Raw genomic sequence first — 20,361 nt, 5'->3', positions numbered from 1 at the left:
TCCATCTTTGTCTCTCCATTCGTCTTTGTCCATGTTTTTCTGCCTGTTGGTCTCTCATCTTCTCTCTCTGTCAGGGTCTCACTTTCTCTCTTAGTCTGTCGCTGTCTCTCTCCTTCCCCTGTCCTTCTCTCTGTTAGTCTCTCCCAGCCTCCCTTTGTCTCTCTCTCCATGATGACCTTGTAGGTCTCTAAGAGGCATCTCTTGAAATGCAGGGACAGCCAGTTCCCAGACTTAAGTGAAGCCAGATCTTGGCGCCTTCCAGATCCTGACTTAAAGATGGACAGAGTAGGCGTGAAACAAACTTTAGGTCTTTGTCATTTTTTTGGCTATTCAAACCAGTTATTGCATCATCCACTCCAAGGAGCTCTTTCTTCTCCAGCTTTCTGTGTGCTTTATGTTGTATAACGTTAGCCCCCAGGGTAGGTTGTCCCCAGGCTGCATGCATCTGGTGATGAATTGTAAGTTTTTGGTGCTTTTAAAAATAACTTATAAGGAGCTGTTTCTGTTCTTTATTCATTCGTTTATATATTTTTTTCATCTGTTGTTATTGATTTGGAGATTGAAGTGCTTATTTTGCTATCTTTAGCCAGAATACATTTTCTAAATGTTTTTTTTTTTTCTTAATGGTGTGACTGTGTGTGTGTGTGTGTGTGTAGCTGAGGATTGAACCCAGGGACTTTTTTGGTTATTTTCCTTAAAGGTAAAGGAACAAATAAATAATTAGAACTGTAGTTAAGAGATTAAATAAAAGAATGAAATTAGTTTTTGCCTTACTAGAAAGTCTATATTGTAGGGCTGGGGTTCTAGCCCAGTGGTAGAGTGCTTGCCTGGCATGTGTGAGGCACTGGGTTCGATTCTCAGCACCACATATAAATAAATAAAATAAAGGTCCACTGACAACTAAAAAATATTTTTTTAAAAAAGAAAGTTTATATTGTAAACAGTAAAATGGGGTTTAGGAGGAGTCCGAAAAGTATCTAGAAAAATCTGATGGTTTGTGTCATTTGAGCAGTTGACCTGACTTTTGTGACCCCCTCTGTTCACCTAACCCAGGCTACCTTCTACCCCAGAGCCCTGGGCCTGACTTGACCTGAGTGATATTTGAGTGACAGTCCTGGCTACAGTTGATCATCACTCAGGGTATCTCCACCTCCTCTTCTGTGCATATGAGAGTTGCCATTTTCCTAGCCACCCTGGTATCAGGTGGCTGACAGAAGCAGATCTGTCATCAGAAGAGGGCAGTGGGCCCTGTGCATAATTCTGCTCCCCATGAGCCTGGGGTCCCCTCAAGCCAGTAGCTCATCTAGGTTACCTCCTGCATCCTCCCTCATCTGGATTCTTCTCTTTGCATCCCTAGATTGAGTCTAGCTGTATAGACCTAAGGAGCAGCTTTCTAAGACCCTTCCCTGGAGAGGAGGGTTGGTTTCCAGAAGCAGCTGTTGTCAGACAGGTGGGACCACATTCTGCCCCCCTGCAAAGGAAGGCTGGGGAAGGGGCCTTTGCCGGGTGGTGTGTCACTCTGACTCCAGGGCCCTGCTTTGGGGTGGGGGGACAGCCTGGCTGCCAAGGGGCGCCTTGGCCTCCTGCACATGTGTTAGACATTGCCGCGTGTCCCTGGGTGTGTGGCAAATGCTGCCCACTGCCGCAGGCCCTGAGTGGCTCGTGCTTTCCACATCACGACATAGCAAAGCAATTTCCTCACATTCCCCGCTCTTGGCTGCTCGGGAAGTGGTTTGCAGACACTTCTAAATATAAAAGTATGAGCCTGGCTCTCTTGTCCCTTTGAAACCAGCTGAGGACCAGGCTTTTGAGTGACTTTTTGAGATTAGAGGAGAAAGGGGAACAGGAGAAGCTGGTGTGTGTGTCCATGTCCAGGCTCTTGAGGATCCCCAGATGTGTGGAGGACCTGGTGCTCCCCAGCACACAGAGAGGAGGTTATGTATTAAAAATCTGATTTTTAAACTATGGACAGCTCTGTTCAGCTACTTACTTCTTTAAAAAATAATCCATTTGCTTCTCCCTGAGCCCCACAAAACCCAACAATACATTCATCTACTGGGAGGAACACAGGATTCAGGAAAAGGCCACAGGGAAGGATCCTCAAAACATAGTGCAAAAAATGGGGAAAAAAGTACGAATTAGGGAAGATATAAAGCAAGACCTTCTATATATGTTAAAAATACCTGCACTTGATGGGCTGGGGCTGTAGCTCAGCGGCAGAGCACTTGCCTAGCATGCATGAGGCACTGGGTTCAATCCTCAGCACCACATAAAAATAAACAAATAAAATAAAGGCATTCTGTCCATTTACAACTATAAAAAAATTTTTAAAAAGCTTTATAATTAAAAAGAAATACTTGGATGTGAAACAACAGTCACATTTTGTAAGAACACATACAAACAAAAAGATTTATCTTAAACACAAGAGAATGGTTAAAGGGGAAAGCAGATGAAAGGGAATTAGTGGATGAAATGAAAAGCAGCCCACAGGGGGAGCATCATGGAAAGAATGCAGACTAGGAGACAGACAGATCCGAGGGCAGCTCCAGGCCCTGCCATTTACCAGGATATCCTAACTCCGATGTGGCCGGCCAATATTGAGGCTTCCTTTGATGAGAAATAATGTGTCCCTGCACAGGGCCTGGTAAGAGGCGGGCAGACAGAGGAGCAAAGGCAGTGCCACCAATGGGGCTCTTTGTTTGATGATGAAGCTATTCTCTGTGCAATTCAATATGGTGGCACCCAGTTACAAGTGCCTCCTGAGCAAATGTGACTAATGCAACCAAGACTGAGGAAATGAATTTTTGATTTAATTTTAATTAAGTTAAATTTAAATAGTCCCATGTGGCTAGTGGCTACCATATTGGACAAAGCAATTCTAAGGGATATTTTTACTTCCTTAGAAGCCAGGGAGGATTTTCCTTGTTGAATGGAGTTGTGGCCACCATGGAGTTACTGAGCCCTTAAGACTTGGAGCAGAGGTTGTGGCTCAGAGGTAGAGTGCTCACCTACCATGCATAAGACATTGGGTTTGATCCTCAGCACCACATAAAAATAAAATAAAGATATTGTATCCACCCATAACTAAAAATAAATATGTATATTTTAAAAAGAGCTCAACTGACTTGAGGTATGGGCAAGGTAAAGGGCAAGAAGTCATGTCCTCCCTGCCACAAGGAATTTGGAGTTAACTGCTGCAGTCACTCTGGCTAGTTGGGCTCTGGCTAGATTTGCCTGGATCATGAGCCTCTCAGACATAAGGCAGAGATAGGCAACAAGAACTGATAGAAGGGAGTCTCTAAGGGGCTGGGAATATAGGTCAGTTGGTTGAGTGCTTGCCTAACATGCATAAGACCCCCAGGTTCAATCCCCAGGACCATCAAAAAAAAAAAAAAAAAAGAATCAGGGGTTGGGGTTGTGGCTCAGTGGCAGAGTGCTTGCCTCACATGTATGAGGCACTGGGTTTGATTCTCAACACTGCATATAAATAAAAAATAAATAAAGGTCCATCAACAACTAAAAAATATTTTTAAAAAAAGAGAGAGAGTTTTTGTGTGCCTGTTTTGAAATGAATCAAACTAAGATTCAGTCTAGCCTGTCCAAAGGTGGTAGTCCCTTATATATCATTTAGTTTACCTGAAGCTGACCCATATTCTGCCCTAGGGCTGTACCCCACTAGGATTCTGAAGATCCTGCACATCCCAGGGTCCTTCCCCACTGCACTTGGGAGTCAGACTACACCCGAGCTTATCCCAGTGGACACCTTCAGCCAGTGACTGAGGGGCTGGACTCTATCCTCTCTGGGTCCCCGAATGATAGATGAGCACCACTGTCTTCCTGTGGCTGACAGCCCATGGCTCATTTCTCAGTCTCAGGTCTAGCAGCTCTGTCACTGTCCCTAGGCCCCTCACTGGCATCTTCAGGAGATAGCTAGCTGCCTGCTGTTTCCCTTTTGGGGGCTGACAATAGATTTGTCCCCAAGCATGGTTCCCCTGGCAGTTTAGTTCCATGCCTCCTCCCTTTTCACTTTTGGAAGGCATCTTTTTAGTTCAAGGACATTTTAATTGGAGGTGTCAGTTCCCTGGAACATCTAGGGTTCTCAACTTTCCTGAATAATAGGCAGACTTTAGTGTGTCAGTAACTTACTATATTTCATTTGAATATCCTAAGGTAGGCTCTAAAAGAATCTAAAATCTGTTTCTAATTGTACCTATAAGTCCTAGCTACCTGGAGGCAAGGTAGGAGAATCACTTGAACCTGGAGTTCAAGGTCAACTTGGGCTGCCTAGTAAGCCTATCTCAAAAAAAAAAAAATCTATTTCAAGGGCTGGGGTTGTAGCTCATTGGTAGAGCCCTTGTCTCTCATGTGTGAGCACCACATAAAAATAAATAAATAAAAATAATTTATATTGTGTCCATCTACAACTAAAAAAATATTAAAAAAAAAAAAAATCCGTTTCAAGGCTGCCATCTTCCAGATGAGAAAACTGAAGCCCAGAGAGGAAAATTAAGTTGGCCACAAAAGATAAAGGTAGATAAAGGATAAGATTTCAGGTCAGATGGATATTTGAGTGGTTTAATTTCCTCATACATGCTCATGGCCATAAGGGGCACAGAAGTGTCACCCTGTGCACAAAGGTCTGTTCTCCCTTCAAACTTAGGATCTAGTGTTGGGGGTGAAGCCTCATTCCCAGCAGAAGCAGGGGTATCAAAGACAGTGAGCTCTGGGTACAGGAATGTGGCCCCAACCACAGGGGCAATAGAAGGCAGAGGCAGATGTCCTGGGGAGGCTGAGCTGCAGTGTGGAAAGGGGGAGGCAGAAGGATGCCAGATCCCCGTCTGCAGCCCCCAACTGCCTCAGATCCTGTACACCTGCCGCATAGAGGAGGGTTACTCATAATCACTCCTAGGCCTGGCCCTACATTTGCCAAGCAAGTGCTGACTGTGTAGCTGGAGGTTGGGGTCGGGGGTAACTTGGAGTGGGCCTTTTGGGTCTGCAACTGCCTCCCAGCATCACTGTAGCTAATGCGGTGTTAAGTCACGATGACTGTCTAGGCTTCTGCTCTCGTTTCTTTAATTTTTATAAATAGTCAAGACTGCCTGGGAAGGGAGGGTGTTGATTGGTCACAGTCATTGCCAGTGGCTTATCAAGACTAGAACCCAGGTCTCCCTGGATTCCTTCCACAACATCACACCACATCACTCTGGCTGGTATGGTGTTTCCTTGGACACCAGTATGACACCATAGCTTGGAGATACCACAGCCATTGAAGGATCACTAAAGGTGAGTGAGACACATGTACTAAGTCCAACCCTCCTAGTCTCAGCAGGTTCCAGGGACTGGTGGAGTGGCTCCTGACTGGGCAGTACCTTAAGCCATGCCTCTGGGCTGGTGTTTTGTCCCCCTGATCTTGGATGCCATGTGATGGTCTTCCTCCTGCTGTTGAATGTCAATCTCCTTATTCTAGGGCCTCCCAGGAGTAGGATCGGCAGGTCTGAGTTGAGGTTTGGCCCAAGGTGGAAAAACAGGCCTGCTAAATTGTTTCAGCCTCAATCACTAGTGATCTTATTTTGTTCTCTAATCTTAGGACAAGAAAACTCTGCAGGGTCCCTGACTCTGCTCCCTCCTGCCCTGCTCAGAGCAAATTTTAAAATGTATTTGGGGGAGGGGGCAATGAGGCTCTTGTTGGTGAACATGGGGTCTTTTGAGGATCCCAGGAAGACCGGGGGGCGGGGGGAAGGGGATGGAATTTTGAATTTTGTGTCCTGCCACACATTAGTTCTCTTAGTCATTTGTGGACCATCTTTGCTGACCTCTGAACCCTTATGTACTCTTCTGGTTTTGGACTTATCATCAAACAGTCTGGGTTGCTGATGCTAAAACCACATACAGTGTACTGGTGGTAGTCAGGAAGAACATTCCAATCCCCAGAATCACAAATACCCCTGCAGTATTTTGTGGTTCTGCCAACCTGGGTAAACTGGGAAATGACTGGGCTTACTGTTCATCCACGTGACTTATTCCTGCAGCAACTGATTTATTCCTCCAAAATTACTAATGTCTGTGGGTCATGGACCTTCCTCGCAGCTCAAGAACAGTCAAAAAAGCATGGTGACTAAAGCCCTCAAAGGCCAAGAGTCTGCATTAGAGTGGCAGCCCCTTGGAGAGGAGGGTTGGTCAAGCTGCTGAGTGCCTGGTGAGACACCCTGGTGCTCTAGGACCTCTCACTTGGAACTTTAAATTTCCCTTAAAAATCAAAGGGAGAATAAGGGAAGTAAGGGACCAGGAAGAGGGGAGGGAAAGGAAAATGCTGGGGAATGATATTGGTAAAATTATATTGTTTGCATGCATAGTGTGCATGTAAGAATATGTTACAACAAATCCCACTATTATGTACTAATTATAATGCACCAATAAAAATATGGAAAAATAAAGTTTCTAGATAGTGGTGTCCTGTGAGGACAACAGTCTTCTCATGGGTCAGGGAACCTGAGGGCTGCATGTCCCAGCCTGTGCCCTGGTGCTGCTCTTCCTTGGGCCTGTTTGCACTAACAGGAGCCACTTTGGTGGGCCCTAGGGGCCACCTAGAATTCGGGATGTCCTCCACAGGAACCTAGGTCCTGAAGCCAGCAACTGAGTCTTTGGTGTGCCCTGGTTGTGGAGGAGTCAGCCAGGTATGTGGGAGGGGTCACAGTCACTCAGATGATCACACACATAGCACTATGTGAAGTGCCCATGCTCTTCTGGAGCATACTCCTGGGGGAGTTTTGGCAGCATGAAATTCCTCACTAACCAGGATATTGGTGTCTCAGCCCAGTCTTGAGGCATCTGTCCAAAGAATGGAATTTTCTTTCATAAGAGGAGAGGAGGTAGTCATGTCTGGTAGTTCTGAGGCCTGTGTCAGTTCTGGGGATGGGTTTCATAGACCAGGAGGACCAGCTCCTGAGAGCTGAGTAGTTGAGATGGGTACTCTTAAGACTAAAGTAGCCAGAATTACTTAGAGCTGGAGTACTTAAGAAAAACTTCCTGCTGCTCACTGCTCCCCATAGCATTCTTGTTTACACATGTGTGTGCACACACTTATATATACACGGTTTACTGGGCCTGGAGCCCAGAGAGCAATCAGGAGGGTGGGCACCAGACCAGACGCTTGCTGGGGGAGTTGGGCTGCTGCCCACTGACCCTGTTTTGCAGGGCTGGGGCTGAAGGCGCAAGCAGGGCAAGTGTCTGAATCTAGATAGCTGTTAGGGAACCAAGGACATGGCTTGGAAGTTTCCCTATTGGGTTCAAAGATTCAGCTTGTCGGGGTGGGTGCCTGGTGTGAGCATATGGCTCCATCTGCCTGTCATTGCCAAGGGACTTCTGGGGTCCACTATGCACAGTGGGACAAGCTCCTACCTGGGAAGTGGCTGACCGAACTCCGTGCTATATGTGGGTTTTCCCAACATGAACCCACTTAGCCCTCACGCTACCTATCTGCTAGGCCAGGTATCCACATTTCATAGCATGGAGAAAGGTGCAGGGAGGTCACATGAGGTGGCGTTGCTAGGGAGGGGCAGGGGCAGGGCTGTGGGGCAGCAGCAGAGCTTGGAATTGAGCAGGCGGCCTCCAGGTGACTCCATGAGGGTGAGTGTGTGGTAGGGGTGATGCTGGTGTGTGGTGAGACTCAGTCTTAAGAGCAGGGGCAGCTTTGGAGGCCCAGAACCAGTGTGCTTCCAGACCACAGCCCTAGGGCATCCTCAAATTAGGAAGAAGGGGCAGGAATGTGCCACCTTGAAGCAGGTGTTACCTCTGTTTCAAAAAACTTGTCTTTCTCTGTCATTTTTCTCTTCCCTTTCTTGTCATCAGCATCAGCAAAACTTCTGAAGAGCCCCTTATGTTCCAGCCCTTCTTTCCTGAAGTCTGCCATTGTTGCTGGGGACTCCTAGGCTGCTTCTGAATTTCCTGCCCATTTCCCCCCAGCAGAGCAACAGCCCCGTATTTCCTATAAGCCATACAGATGGCCAGACCAGGCACATTCAGACTGTCTCCTGAGCAAATATGGGTGCCACAGCACCAGGCCAACCTCCTGAGTGGGGAGTCTCTTGGCTGAGTTGCTCACAGCAGGGACTGGGAGAAGCCTGGAGGCTGCTCTCCTTGCCTTTTGAAACATCTAAGTCTGCCCCAGCCAAGCACTAACCAGGACCTGCTGTGAGCTGACGTCAGGACAGAGGCCCCCGCGGGGCTGGCTTTGATGTTTCCCAGGCCCTGTTGTGGGGGCGCAGGGGGCTCTGAGTGGCAGTCTGGGAATGCAGCATCTTTCACCACAGCCATGGAGCAGCCCAGCCCAGGCCCCAGGATGAGATGCTGGAGGCAGAGGTGGGGGTGGCTGGGGCTGAGCTGAGCTGGGGTCCCTCTGAGTTATGCTGGCTCTTCTTACAACTTGGGTCTCTATGGCAAGTATTCTGCAGTTCTTGCACCCCAGGGCCTTCCTCCATCCCATTTACCACCAGGTGGTTCTCTTCAGACCTTTCCTCTGCTCTGGTTGCTGTCTCCTCTCCAGGCCCTGGGCCTTGGCAAGAGGGGAGCTTTCTAATGCTCTTAGGATTCAAATCCTTGAGCAGGAAGGACGATCATGAGGTTTTTAACAGTAGCTGCCATTTATTGCAGGTGAACTCTGGCCAAGGCACTTCACAAATTAATGCACTGAGAACCCGTGACACCCTCATGAATGAGGCAGAGAAGGCTCTGTCACTTGCCCAAGGTCAGACACACTAATTGTGACAGGATTTGAGCCCAACCTGCCTGAATCCAAACCCTTAACCATCCCTTTGTGTGAGTGAGGCTTCTGGCTTCCCAACATATCTTCAGAAGCTGAGTGGGTAAGTGGGGTCACCCACACTTTGAAAGTAGATCTCTCTTTGATTTTTGATTAGTATCTTGAGAGTTCAAGGTTGAGGAGCCCAAGATTTTGGTGAGTCACATTTATAGAGATCCACTGGTGCCGCAGCCTAAGTCTGCCTGCATGTGTCATGAGAAGTGGTCAGGAAGTATTCCAGATGCCAGGTCTTGCCCTACATTGCCTCCAGGTTATTTCAGTTCAGCCAGTGTTCTTTGGTTGCCTTTGTGAGCCTGGCATTGTCTACTTCTCTTGCTGATTGTGGGGAAGGTGACTGACTCCCCATTGTAGGATCAGATACTTCCAGGGTGGGGCTGGGAAGAGTGTGGAGCTGGGACTTGGCTTCTTTGTGTTGCGATCCTGGCTTTGCCATATGTGAGCTGTCTGATCTTGGGCATATCTTCTGCATTTCTGGGCCTGGATTTACCCATCTGTACTATAAGGAAGTTGGATCAAAATGTGAGGCTGGGGCAGGGCCATACCCTGGTGTAGCATTTGGAAATGTGTAGGGGTGTATTTGGATTAGCATGGTGACTAGGGGTGCTCAGCAGTGCCTGGAGGCAGATTTGTTAACTTCCACTGTGGGTGGGATGGCCTGCCCTGGTGAATTGTCCACTCAGAGAAGCACAGTGCTCCATGGAGAAGTAATAGGGGTGCTCTGGGCTGCTTCTAGCTCCACAACTGTTTTGTATTGGGAGATGTGGGCTGGCAGGTTGGCAGATGGATCAACACCAGAACAGTCCCTCATCTGGACCCAGCCCTGGTCTTATTTTGACACCGACTTCATGCCTTAAAGAACCAAACTCCACTTCCAGGGTCTTGGAAGGGTGGTCTCTGGGCCACAGTTAGTCTCCGTTGGTTTGAGACCCTGTGAGTCTCCCTGTCCTTGTACGTCCTAGTTTGGCTGAGAGCAGAGCCTGCTTCTTCTGGGCAGTGGGAGCGTCCTCTTCCATGTTCAAGGCCCAGCAGTTTTAGGCCTCTGCAGGGCGCCCACATGGGCCAGGAGTAAAGCCCAGTTTTATTCCTGCTGCCATTGTAACCAGCCGCCCACTTGCCCAGCCCTACTCTCCGCCTTCGTACCCCATCTGTGCTCAGTTTAGGCTTCTCTTTCCTTTGTTCCCACTGACTGCAGTTCCACCTTTGGTCATAGGGCCCCCTTGTCTGTGGTTGGTCCTTCCTCTCTGGCCACAGTTGAACAATGGTGGTGCTGGAGGGGGAATGGCTTCAGGTGAAAACCTGGTACCACTTGACTCACAGATTCTTGGGGATAGCACACAGGACAAGAGTGACCTTGGCATGCCTTTGGCAATAGCCCAGGTTTTTAGAGAATATTGGCTTTTCCAGTGATGGGGAAGCCCCTCAGGAATGTTGGGCTGATAAGCACCTTTAGGTGGGCTTCAAAGCTTCTCTGTCCCCTGGCTACTTCCACTAGTACTCTCAGTGAGTGTGTGAGTGCAGATAATCTTCCTAGGATTTAACTTTGCTCAGTGTCTTGATCCCGATGGGGTCGGGGGCCAGGTTGCCTGCTATTGTGCTCTGCTCCTCAGCTTGGCTTCCAGACCTCCCAGGATCTGGTCCTGCAGGTGTTGTAAGGAGGACCATCTTTATGTTCTGCAGAGCATCCAGCAGTTTAAGTTCCTTAGTGGATCCTTACCAGTTGTGGTAATGTTCACCCCTGTACTTATTGGACACGTCTTGTGTACACGACCCCATTCCTTCTTTATACATGATGGGCTGTGTTCAGACAGAAGCTGCAACTCCTGATCCTGCCTCTTCTGTGTCCCCATCTGCAGGTATCCAGGCAGACATTGTCTTCATCAAGGAGCCGTCCTCCCAGGATGCACTGCAGGGGCGCCGGGCCCTGCTCTTCTGTAAAGTCCAAGCCACAGGCCCAGTGCATCTGTACTGGCTGCTCAACGGGGCCCCTGTCCAAGATACTGAACGGCGTTTTGCCGAGGGAAATAGCCTGAGCTTTGTAGCTGTGGACCGGCTGCAGGACTCTGGTGCCTTCCAATGTGTGGCTCGGGATAATGTCACCGGAGAGGAAGTCCGAAGTGCCAATGCCACCTTCAACATCAAATGTGAGAACCTGGGGACAGTACCTGGGACCCTTGTCAGATCCTTAACTATTGAGCTTTGGGGACACCACCTTCACCACTTTTGCTCAGCTTTTCTCATTGCCTGTTGAAAGGGGAAGACAGTGCAGTTGTGGTCAGTTCTTTCTGCTTACGTAGATAAGAAGAAGTTAGAAGTCTCTATTTCTTGCTGGGGATTGAACCCATGCTAAGCACATACTCTACTGAGAATCTCATTTTTTCCAAAGTATTTTTTCCCCCTTCAAGTCTTGGCCCATTTATCTTCAGCTGTGGGAGGGGCCATGAGGCTGCCTGCCACATTTCAGGCCTGACCAGCCAGGGCCCCAGTGGTCACTGTATCCAGAGCCTTTCAATTCAGTGGTTTCCTGATTGTCCTGCTTCCCCTCTGCTGCTGCTCTGACCTCACTGCCACTGTGGCCTCTGCTATAGGGATTGAGGCAGGTCCTGTGGTCCTGAAGCATCCAGCCTCAGAAGCTGAGATCCAGCCACAGACCCAGGTCACGCTTCGTTGTCACATTGACGGACATCCTCGGTAAGGAGCCAAGGAGGGTGGATGAGAGAGGGCTGTTCTAGACAAGCAGGATGTCCCCCCAAATCCTAGCCTCTGCAGTTGGACCTTGCTCCCCTGACCAGTGCTCTTCACCTGTCCCTAGTTGCTTCATGCCAGCCCCTAGGGATTCGAGGAGGGCCAGCACTGTGCGCTGAGTGAGCCTAGATTCTGAGAACTGAGAGATCTGGAATCTCACTCTGATTCTGTCCCTGAATGCTGTGTGCCTTTGTGCACTTCCCCTCCTCAGGTCTCGGTTTCTCCATTTGTAGACTGAGGGTCTCTCTGTCCTGTCCGCTGAGTATCCCTTCCTCCTTGCTACTGACCTCCTCTGCCCCATAGGCCCACCTACCAGTGGTTCCGAGATGGGACCCCCCTTTCTGACAGCCAGAGCAACCACACAGTCAGCAGCAAGGAGCGGAATCTGACCCTTCGACCGGCCAGTCCTGATCACAGTGGCCTCTATTCTTGCTGTGCCCACAATGCCTTTGGCCAGGCCTGCAGCAGCCAGAACTTCTCCTTGAGCATTGCAGGTGAGCCTGGCTTGGGGTCAGAGGAGGCAAGGAGAGGCCTTACTACCCTGCCTGCTGACCTTGCTGCACTTCCACTCATTGCAGATGAAAGCTTTGCCAGGGTGGTCCTGGCACCCCAGAATGTGGTAGTGGCAAGGAATGAGGAGGCCATGTTCCATTGTCAGTTCTCAGCCCAACCACCCCCAAACCTGCAGTGGGTCTTTGAGGATGATACTCCAATCAACAACCGCAGTCGGTAAGACATCTGGCTGGGAGCCTTCCAGTACTGTGAAACAGGTTGTGGACTGCACATGTGTTCTCCCAAGGAGATGCAGATTTAGTTCAAATAACAAACATCAAGGATTTGTACATGTATTACTTCGCATTTCCAGCAGATGGCAGTATAATGTTTTGTTTTTATAAAATGAGTCCAACAAAGGGAAGAGTCGTTTGAAGGCATTTCATATGAAGGCACCCTGTGAGCTAGGGATGGCTTTCTTCCCCCTGGGTCTTCTGGGATGAGGAAGAGAGTTAGAGATCCAAGGGTGGGAGGGACACGGGACCTATGTGATCACCTTCTGGATAGAAAGGTCCAAGGCAAAAACACTATTCACACTACACATGCACACACTTACACACTTTTTGGAGGAGGCAAATACCTCCAGAGGTTCTAGGAGCATCTAGTCCCTCTGTTGGGACTTCTGCTCCTTGCCCAGGCTCTAGGAAAGCAGATAGCACTTTTGTAGTGTCAGGCATGACCCTGGTTCTTGAGGGTGTGGATCCTTAGGCTCTGAGGCTCATGGCCTGGCTTTAGGCTTGAGGACATTCCTGACCTCTGCAGGATAGAATTCCATTGTATGCCCTTCCAGAAGGAGGCCTATGGGCCACTTCCAAATAGCCCTCTCTCCCCTCTGTAGTCCCCCACATCTCCGCAGAGCCACGGTGTTTGCCAATGGGTCCCTGCTGCTGACCCAGGTCCGACCACGCAATGCAGGAACCTACCGCTGCATTGGCCAGGGACAGAGGGGTCCACCCATCATCCTGGAGGCCAAGCTTCACCTGGCAGGTGAGCCCCTGGTGCTGCAGTGACATGTAGATATTTAGGCTCCTCTTTTCACTCAGCTACCGGCTGGAGGGCAGAGGGAAGAGGAGGATAGGGCTAGTAAGAGGTGGTATAGAGGGCTACAGGGGAGGATTTGTGACTGGAAGGGACCCTGGGCTTGCTGGGGGAAAATATCATGTATCCCAGGACTCACAGAAATCAGGCTGGTCACCTTCCCCTTATAACCCTGCAGAGATTGAAGACATGCTACCATTTGAGCCACGGGTGTTCACAGCTGGCAGCGAGGAACGTGTGGCGTGCGTGCCTCCCCAGGGTCTGCCAGAGCCCAGTGTATGGTGGGAGCATGCAGGAGTCCGACTGCCTACCCATGGCAGAGTCTACCAGAAGGACCATGAACTGGTGTTTGCCATTACTGCCGAGAGCGATGCTGGTGTCTACACCTGCCATGCAGCCAACCTGGCTGGTCAACGGCGACAGGACCTCAACATCACTGTGGCCAGTGAGTCCATTTTCTCTGAAGGTTGAGGAGAGGTGGAGAGAAGCCCATGTCGTAGGAGGGCTTGAACTCTGGTGTAATAGACGAAGCCTTCTTTGGTGCTCAACTGAGGCCCTCTTAGTTCTAGGCCCCCCAGCCTTGGGGATCAGTCACTAGCTGGCAGGTGATGTTAGGAGAAAGTGGAGAGCCAGGCACAAAGTTTGGCATAGCACATCAGAGGAAATAGTTACAGCACTCAGGAAAATGGTCCTTTTGCTGCAAGGAAAGAGCACTTGACTGGGAGTCTGGAGACCTGGGTCCACTCAGTTTCTAATGAGTAGAATAACCATGGATAGCATGTCATCTGCCTTGCTAGGCCTCAGTCACCTCATACATAAAATGGGTCAATAACCCACTATCTACCTTACAAGGTTGTTGGAAAGATCAAATGCAGTATATAAAAAAGATCTTTTTTGGGTCTGGAGTTGTGACTTAGTGTGCATGCATGAGGCACTGGGTTCGATTCTTAGCATTGCAATAAATAAATTAAATAAAGGTCCATTGACAACTAAAACAATATATTTTTTTAAAAAAATCCTGTTTTTTTTTTTTTCAGGAAGTAATGAGGAACAAAATAATAGATGATTTTCACTGTGTTTTAATATCTCATATTTGTTATATTTTATAAGTTTCTTTAATAAATATATTACTTACAAGCCAGGGGCAGGTGGTACACATCTGTAATCCCAACAACTTAGAAAGCTGAGGCTAGCCTCAGCAATGTAGAAAGACCCTGTCTCAAAAATAAAAAAATAAAGGACTAGGGGTTCAACCCTGGTTCAACCTCAGTACCAATAAATAAGGAGGGGGAGCAATAGATATGACCAAAAACAGATAGGATAAAGCCTTGTATATACCTTGCGATAGATATAGGGATTTATTTATTTGGTTGATTAGTCATATTGGGGATTGAGCTAGGGCCTTAAATATGTTAGGCAAGTGCTATTACACTAAGCTACATCTTCAGCCCTTTTAAAAAATTTTATTTTGAGAAAGGGTCTCACTAAATTGTCCGGGTTGGCCTCAAATTTTTAATCCTCCTGCCTCAGCCTCTTGAGTAGCTGGGATTGTCAGTTATACGCCACTGTGTTCAGTAGGATTTATTTATTTTTGTTTTCTATTTCTTTATATCATATCTCATTGCAAACTTTTGTGATAATATCAAAGGATACATAATACAAACTATAGTATACCCAAAGACACATACATGTACAGACTGTTTTGTTATCTGTGTCTTCCACTTACCTTTACATTACCAATCTTTTCATGTGGGTAAATTTGCAAAGATTTGAACATGAAAAGGACTCTGTAAATGTAAAGTTGTGATGGTGTTATTCTCATAAATATGATACTGGAATCTCAAAAGACGTGCTCTCTCTCATGTTCCGGTACTGGTTCAAGTGGGAAGCTGCAAGCACACAGAGAACAGGTGCTCAGGACTCTTACACAGCAACATGCAGACAAATACAAGCTGCAGTCAGCTCTTCTCCAACGGGGTCTATGGTCATTTCTTCATCAGTGATTCTTTTAAATATTCAGACTTCAGGGCCCTACTCCCCATCTGCAGAGGTGTCTTTAACAAGTGCTTCTGAGGTGCTTATGTATGCCCAAGTTTGGGAACTACAGGTCTTGATCGTTCACTGTCTGAGCCATGCTGGGTGTTCTGTGTAACTTTCGAAAGGGAGGCCTGTGGAATTTGAGAAGGGTGCCTGATAAAAGCAAGGCTGGTTCAGTTGCTGCTTGATAGAAGGCAGAGTTTGGAGAAAGGGAAGCTCCAGGACTGCGTCTAGTCCAGCAGAGATTAGGTGAGTGCCTTCTCCATGCTAGGCACTCTTCTGGGACTGGAAATGCAGTGGGAAGTAAAGCAAACACCCGCTTGTGAGGCTTTTCTTCTAGTGGGGAGATGAAGAAAATGAGAAAAACAGTTGAATGAACAAATATATAATTTTTAAGTGGCAGTACAGCTATAAAGAAAAACTAACATAGGGTAAGTGACAGAGAGGACCAGGATAGGATGAAGGGAAGTTTAGGGAAGACCTCAGTAGATGGTAACATTTGAGTTGGTACTTAAGGAGAGAATGAGCCACGTGATAGACCCCAAGACAGAAATGGATTTATGAGTTGGAGGAACAGCATAGCGTGCAGGCCTGAGCTGAATAAATGGTGGTGAGAGCAGCCAAGGTCATTGGAGAGGTAGAGACCTTGTAAGGACTTAGAGAGGACTTCAGCTTGTATTAAAGTGTTACCAGTTTTCCACTGCCGCATAACAAGCCACTCCTAAACCCGGTTGATTTGCTTTTGATTCTGTGGGGGGTTTCAGCTCCGTGTGCTGTCAACTGAGCTCCCACACGTTTGCGGTCAGTTCATAGCTCAGCTGGTGGCAGGCTAGTCCCCGATGACCTCATTCACAAGTCTGGCAGTTGACAGAGCCTTCTCCAGTTAGCTAGGCCAGTCTTGCTCATGTGGAAGCTGGATTCCAAGAGTGCAAAAGCAGGAGCTGCAGCCCTTTCATTATGTTCTGTTGGACAAGGCAAGTCACTGGCCACCCAGATTCCACATTCCAGGGAGTAGAGAAATGGGGTGTCTTTTGGTGGGGAAAGTGTTACCATCACATTAAGGAGATGAAATGGATGGGAAGACAGTTGACAGCTATCATTGCAAGCAGTCTAACAGGTTTTGGTGGAAATGATGTGTTCTCCTTTATACTCACGAAGCTTGAATGCCTGAATTTCCATTTGGCAGCTGTGTATAGTAGGCATCTGTATTACAAGTCTGAAGCTCATGGTGGGGGTGGGCGGTCGGAGTCAGGGTATAGGTTTGTTATTGAAGGTCATGGATTGGATGGGATCGTTTAGGGGAGCTACTATGGCTAGAATAGAACAGGTATCTGAGCACTGAGCTTTGGCACGTTGTGGAGGAATTCAGAGCCGGGGTATTGGAGTTACATACACCAGCATTTTAAATCCCATCTCTATCATGTATTAGCCAATCACCATTACTTCTTTGAACCTGTTTTCTTATCAATGAAATAGAAGAATATTTACCTTGGGGGTTTATTGTGACATTAACTAAGATAATGTTGGGAAGGAGCTGGAATTACCCTAAGAGCTTATTGCTGCAGTAATCACCCAAGCAGCCTCTGGCTTCTGAACTCAGGGCCTAATGGGATATTAGAACTTCTTGGGGGTGTGTTCTTTGGCTCTGGAGACCTGGGTTTTTTTTTTTGTTTGTTTGTTTGTTTTGTTTTGTTTTGTTTGTTTGTTTTGGTGGTGCTGGGGATTGAACCCAGGGCCTTGTGCATGCACGGTAAGCACTCTACCAACTGAGCTATATCCCCAGCCCTGGAGACCTGTTAAACAGCCTTCCCTGTTCTTTCCTGTCCCTCTAGCTGTGCCCACATGGCTGAAGAAGCCCCAAGACAGCCAGCTAGAGGAAGGCAAACCAGGCTACTTGCATTGCCTAACCCAGGCCACACCTAAACCCATGGTCATCTGGTACCGGAACCAGATGCTTATCTCTGAGGTGAGATGAGAAGGTTGCTGGTGGATGTGCCGTAGGAGGGGATTTCCTTCTGCTGCTTTCGTCTCTGCTCACCCCAAGAGCTCTCTTCCCCCTGAGGCTGCCTGCAGGGAGCTGTTGTGTGGGTTCACTTGCTGTACCTCTTGACCATGTGCTGTAGGACTCGAGGTTCGAGATCTCTAAGAACGGGACCTTGCGCATCAACAGCGTGGAGGTGTACGACGGGACATGGTACCGCTGTGTGAGCAGCACTCCAGCCGGCAGCATTGAAGCCCAGGCCCGTGTCCAAGTGCTGGGTGAGCCAGCATGTGTGATGTGCGGGGAGAGTGCCTGGCCGTCTGGGCAGGAAAGTGATGGGGAAGGAGTAGTGGGTCTGCCCCTGGCCTTTAGCTGCCTCAGTTTCTCCTCTTTCTCCCCACCTGCCTGCCTTCTGTTGAAACAGAAAAGCTCAAGTTCACACCGCCACCCCAGCCACAGCAGTGCATGGAGTTTGATAAGGAGGCTACTGTGCCCTGCTCAGCCACCGGCCGAGAGAAACCCACAATTAAGTGGGTACGGGCAGGTGGGTATCTTGTACACGGGAGGCAGGGCAGTCCACTAATAGGTGTGCATGTCTGAGAGCCCACTGAGTGCCTAGCACCACACCAGGAAATGTGAGGTCTGATGTGTAATCCAGTTACAAAGGAAAAACCAGATCCAGAAAGGGTCAAATTGCAGCATTGGACAAAACGGAAGATGTCTCAAGGCAGCAAGTGGTTGGGTTAATCAAGACAGTGCTGTGAAGTCCTATTTTTTCTTTCTGACATAGGTAATGTGGCCTCCTTTAGAAAATTTTGAGAGGGGGGTGGGGATGGTAATCCCATTATCCATTTTCTTGAGTGTATGTCTTTTTTCTGTGCCTCTTTGTTTTTACATAGCAATTTATTATATATATAGTTTTCACTTATTCAGCTTGATGAGTAAGATGTGGCTTATTTTAGAAACAAGGTACAGATAATAACTATATATTATGTTTCAAAAAAACACAAATTTTTTTAGATGTTGATGGATCTTTATTTTATTCATTTATTTATATGTTGTGCCAAGAATCAAATCCAGTGCCTCACATACGCTAGGCAAGTACTCAACCACTGAGCCACAACACCAGCCCCTAAAAATCAAATTTTTGTGTGGTGCTGGGGACCAAACCCAAAACCTCTCATGTGCTAGGTAAGCACTTTACCACTGAGCTACACCCCCAGCCCAACTATATGTCACTTATTATATTTTTTTAATTTTATTTACTTATTTTTGCAGTACTAGTGGATTGAACCCAGGGGTGCTTTAAGACTGAACTATGTTCTCAGCCCTTTTTAAAAATCTTATTTTGAGTTTTACTTAGTTGCCCAGGCTCGCTTCAAATTTGTGATTCTCCTCTTGCTAGGATTTCAGGCATATGCTTCTATGCCTGAGTATATATCATTTTATATGTTTTCTCTTTTCTTTATTTTCCTTTTTTTTGGGGGGGGGCAGTGGTGATACTAGGATGGAACCCAGGACTTTGCACGTGCTAGACAAGTAATCAACCACTGAGCTACATCTCTGGTTCTTTTTATTTTTATTTTGAGACTAGGTCTTACTAAATAGCCCAGATTAGCCTCAAACTTGTGATCCTCCTACCTCCTTTGGGAAAGAGTTCCAGAAATGGAATAATTATGTATAAAAGGGTTTGAACAGCTGGGTGTGGTGGTGAAAGCCTACTTGGGAGGCTGAGGCAGTATGATCACAAGTTTGAGACCATCTTGGTTAAGTTAACAAGACCCTGTCTCAAAATAAAAAGGGCCAGCAATGCAACTCAGTGGTAGAAGGCCCATGGGTTCTATCCCCAATACTGCAAAAAAAAAAAAAAAAAAGGCAGGGGATTGATGTGAGTTGCCAAATCGATTTTAAAGGGATTGGCCAGTTTTGTTTTCTTTGCTACTGGAGATTGAACCCAGGTGTGCTTACAACCCAGCCAAATCCACAGCCCTTTTTATTTCTATTTGAGACAGGGTTTTGCTAAGTTCCCTAAGACCTCACTAAGTGGCTGAGACTGACCTTAAATTTGCAATCCTCCTGCCTCAGTTTCCCAAATATCTGTGATCATAGGTGTGTGCCACTGCACCCAGCTGTTTTGTTCTTTTGGTACAAGTGATTGAACCCAGGGGTACTTAGTCACTGAGCCACATCCACAGCCCTTTTTATTTTTATTTTTTATTTTGAGATAGGGTCTCATTAAATTGCTTAAGGCCTCTCTAAGTTGCTAAGGCTGGTCTTGAACTTGTGATCCTCCTGCTTCAGCCTCTCAAGTTGCTGGGATTATGAGCATGCACCACTGCATCCTGGATCAATTTTTACATTCCCACTAACAGTAGGAGTGGGAGTAGGGTTGTAGGTTCTGCAGGGGATGTGGGACTCAAAATGAATCTGGAGGCTGAGATATTAGCAGATAGCAAGAATGGGTTGGTTCTAGGAGTGAAGAGTGACAGGCAGTGAGATGAAAACAAAGCCAACCTTTGTTCTACTCAGAAGTCCAGTTTGGCAGAAGTGGGATGTTGCATGGGCAGTAGGAGAAGGTGAGACTAGTAATTGGGGGGAAAAAAATAGTGGTGGACTTCCAACATCTGGCACAGAAGTTTGGATTTTTTTTTTCTTTTTTCTTTTTTTGGTGTCAGGGATTAAACTCAGGGGCACTTAAATCTACTGAGCCACATCCTTAGCCTTTTTTTTAATATTCTATTTAGAGACAGGGTCTCACTACACTGCTTAGGGCCTTGCTAAGTTGCTGAGGTTAGCTTTGAACTCTCAATTCTCCTGCTTCAGCCTCTCAAGCTGCTGGGATTAAAGGCATGCGCCACTGCGCCCTGCCAGAAGTTTGGACTTTGTCTATGGTAATAAGGAGTGATGGCTTATTTTTGAGTAGAGGTGGGTGACTGAGGGCATTGCCAGCTACCCATTGTAATTCTGCTCCATCCCATAATGTCCCTTCCTTTTCCCTGCAGATGGGAGCAGTCTTCCGGAGTGGGTGACCGACAATGCTGGTACCCTGCACTTTGCCCGGGTGACCAGAGATGACGCTGGAAACTACACTTGCATTGCCTCCAATGGGCCACAGGGCCAGATCCGTGCACATGTTCAGCTCACTGTGGCAGGTGTGACCAGTCAGGGCTGGCAGCCTTCTGGGGGGTCACAG

At 47.6% G+C, this 20,361-nt stretch overlaps 1 protein-coding gene across 2 annotated transcripts in view; it reads left to right on the top strand.

Moving 5' to 3' along the window:
• Positions 1-20,361, top strand: part of Ptk7 (protein tyrosine kinase 7 (inactive)) — a 66,455-nt gene that overhangs the window by 31,905 nt on the left and 14,189 nt on the right. For both annotated transcript variants that reach the window (XM_076860151.1, XM_076860150.1), the window contains exons 2-11: positions 10,672-10,959; positions 11,404-11,506; positions 11,864-12,054; positions 12,139-12,289; positions 12,951-13,099; positions 13,329-13,595; positions 17,020-17,153; positions 17,311-17,446; positions 17,593-17,712; positions 20,171-20,320. In XM_076860151.1, the coding sequence (XP_076716266.1) occupies positions 10,672-10,959; positions 11,404-11,506; positions 11,864-12,054; positions 12,139-12,289; positions 12,951-13,099; positions 13,329-13,595; positions 17,020-17,153; positions 17,311-17,446; positions 17,593-17,712; positions 20,171-20,320 (1,689 nt within the window). The remainder of the gene's footprint in view (positions 1-10,671; positions 10,960-11,403; positions 11,507-11,863; positions 12,055-12,138; positions 12,290-12,950; positions 13,100-13,328; positions 13,596-17,019; positions 17,154-17,310; positions 17,447-17,592; positions 17,713-20,170; positions 20,321-20,361) is intronic.

Source organism: Callospermophilus lateralis, chromosome 6 (genome assembly GCF_048772815.1).
Source record: "Callospermophilus lateralis isolate mCalLat2 chromosome 6, mCalLat2.hap1, whole genome shotgun sequence".
Lineage (NCBI taxonomy): Eukaryota > Metazoa > Chordata > Mammalia > Rodentia > Sciuridae > Callospermophilus > Callospermophilus lateralis.
The sequence above is the reverse complement of the archived record's forward strand: the minus strand, read 5'-3'. Positions and strand labels throughout refer to the sequence as shown.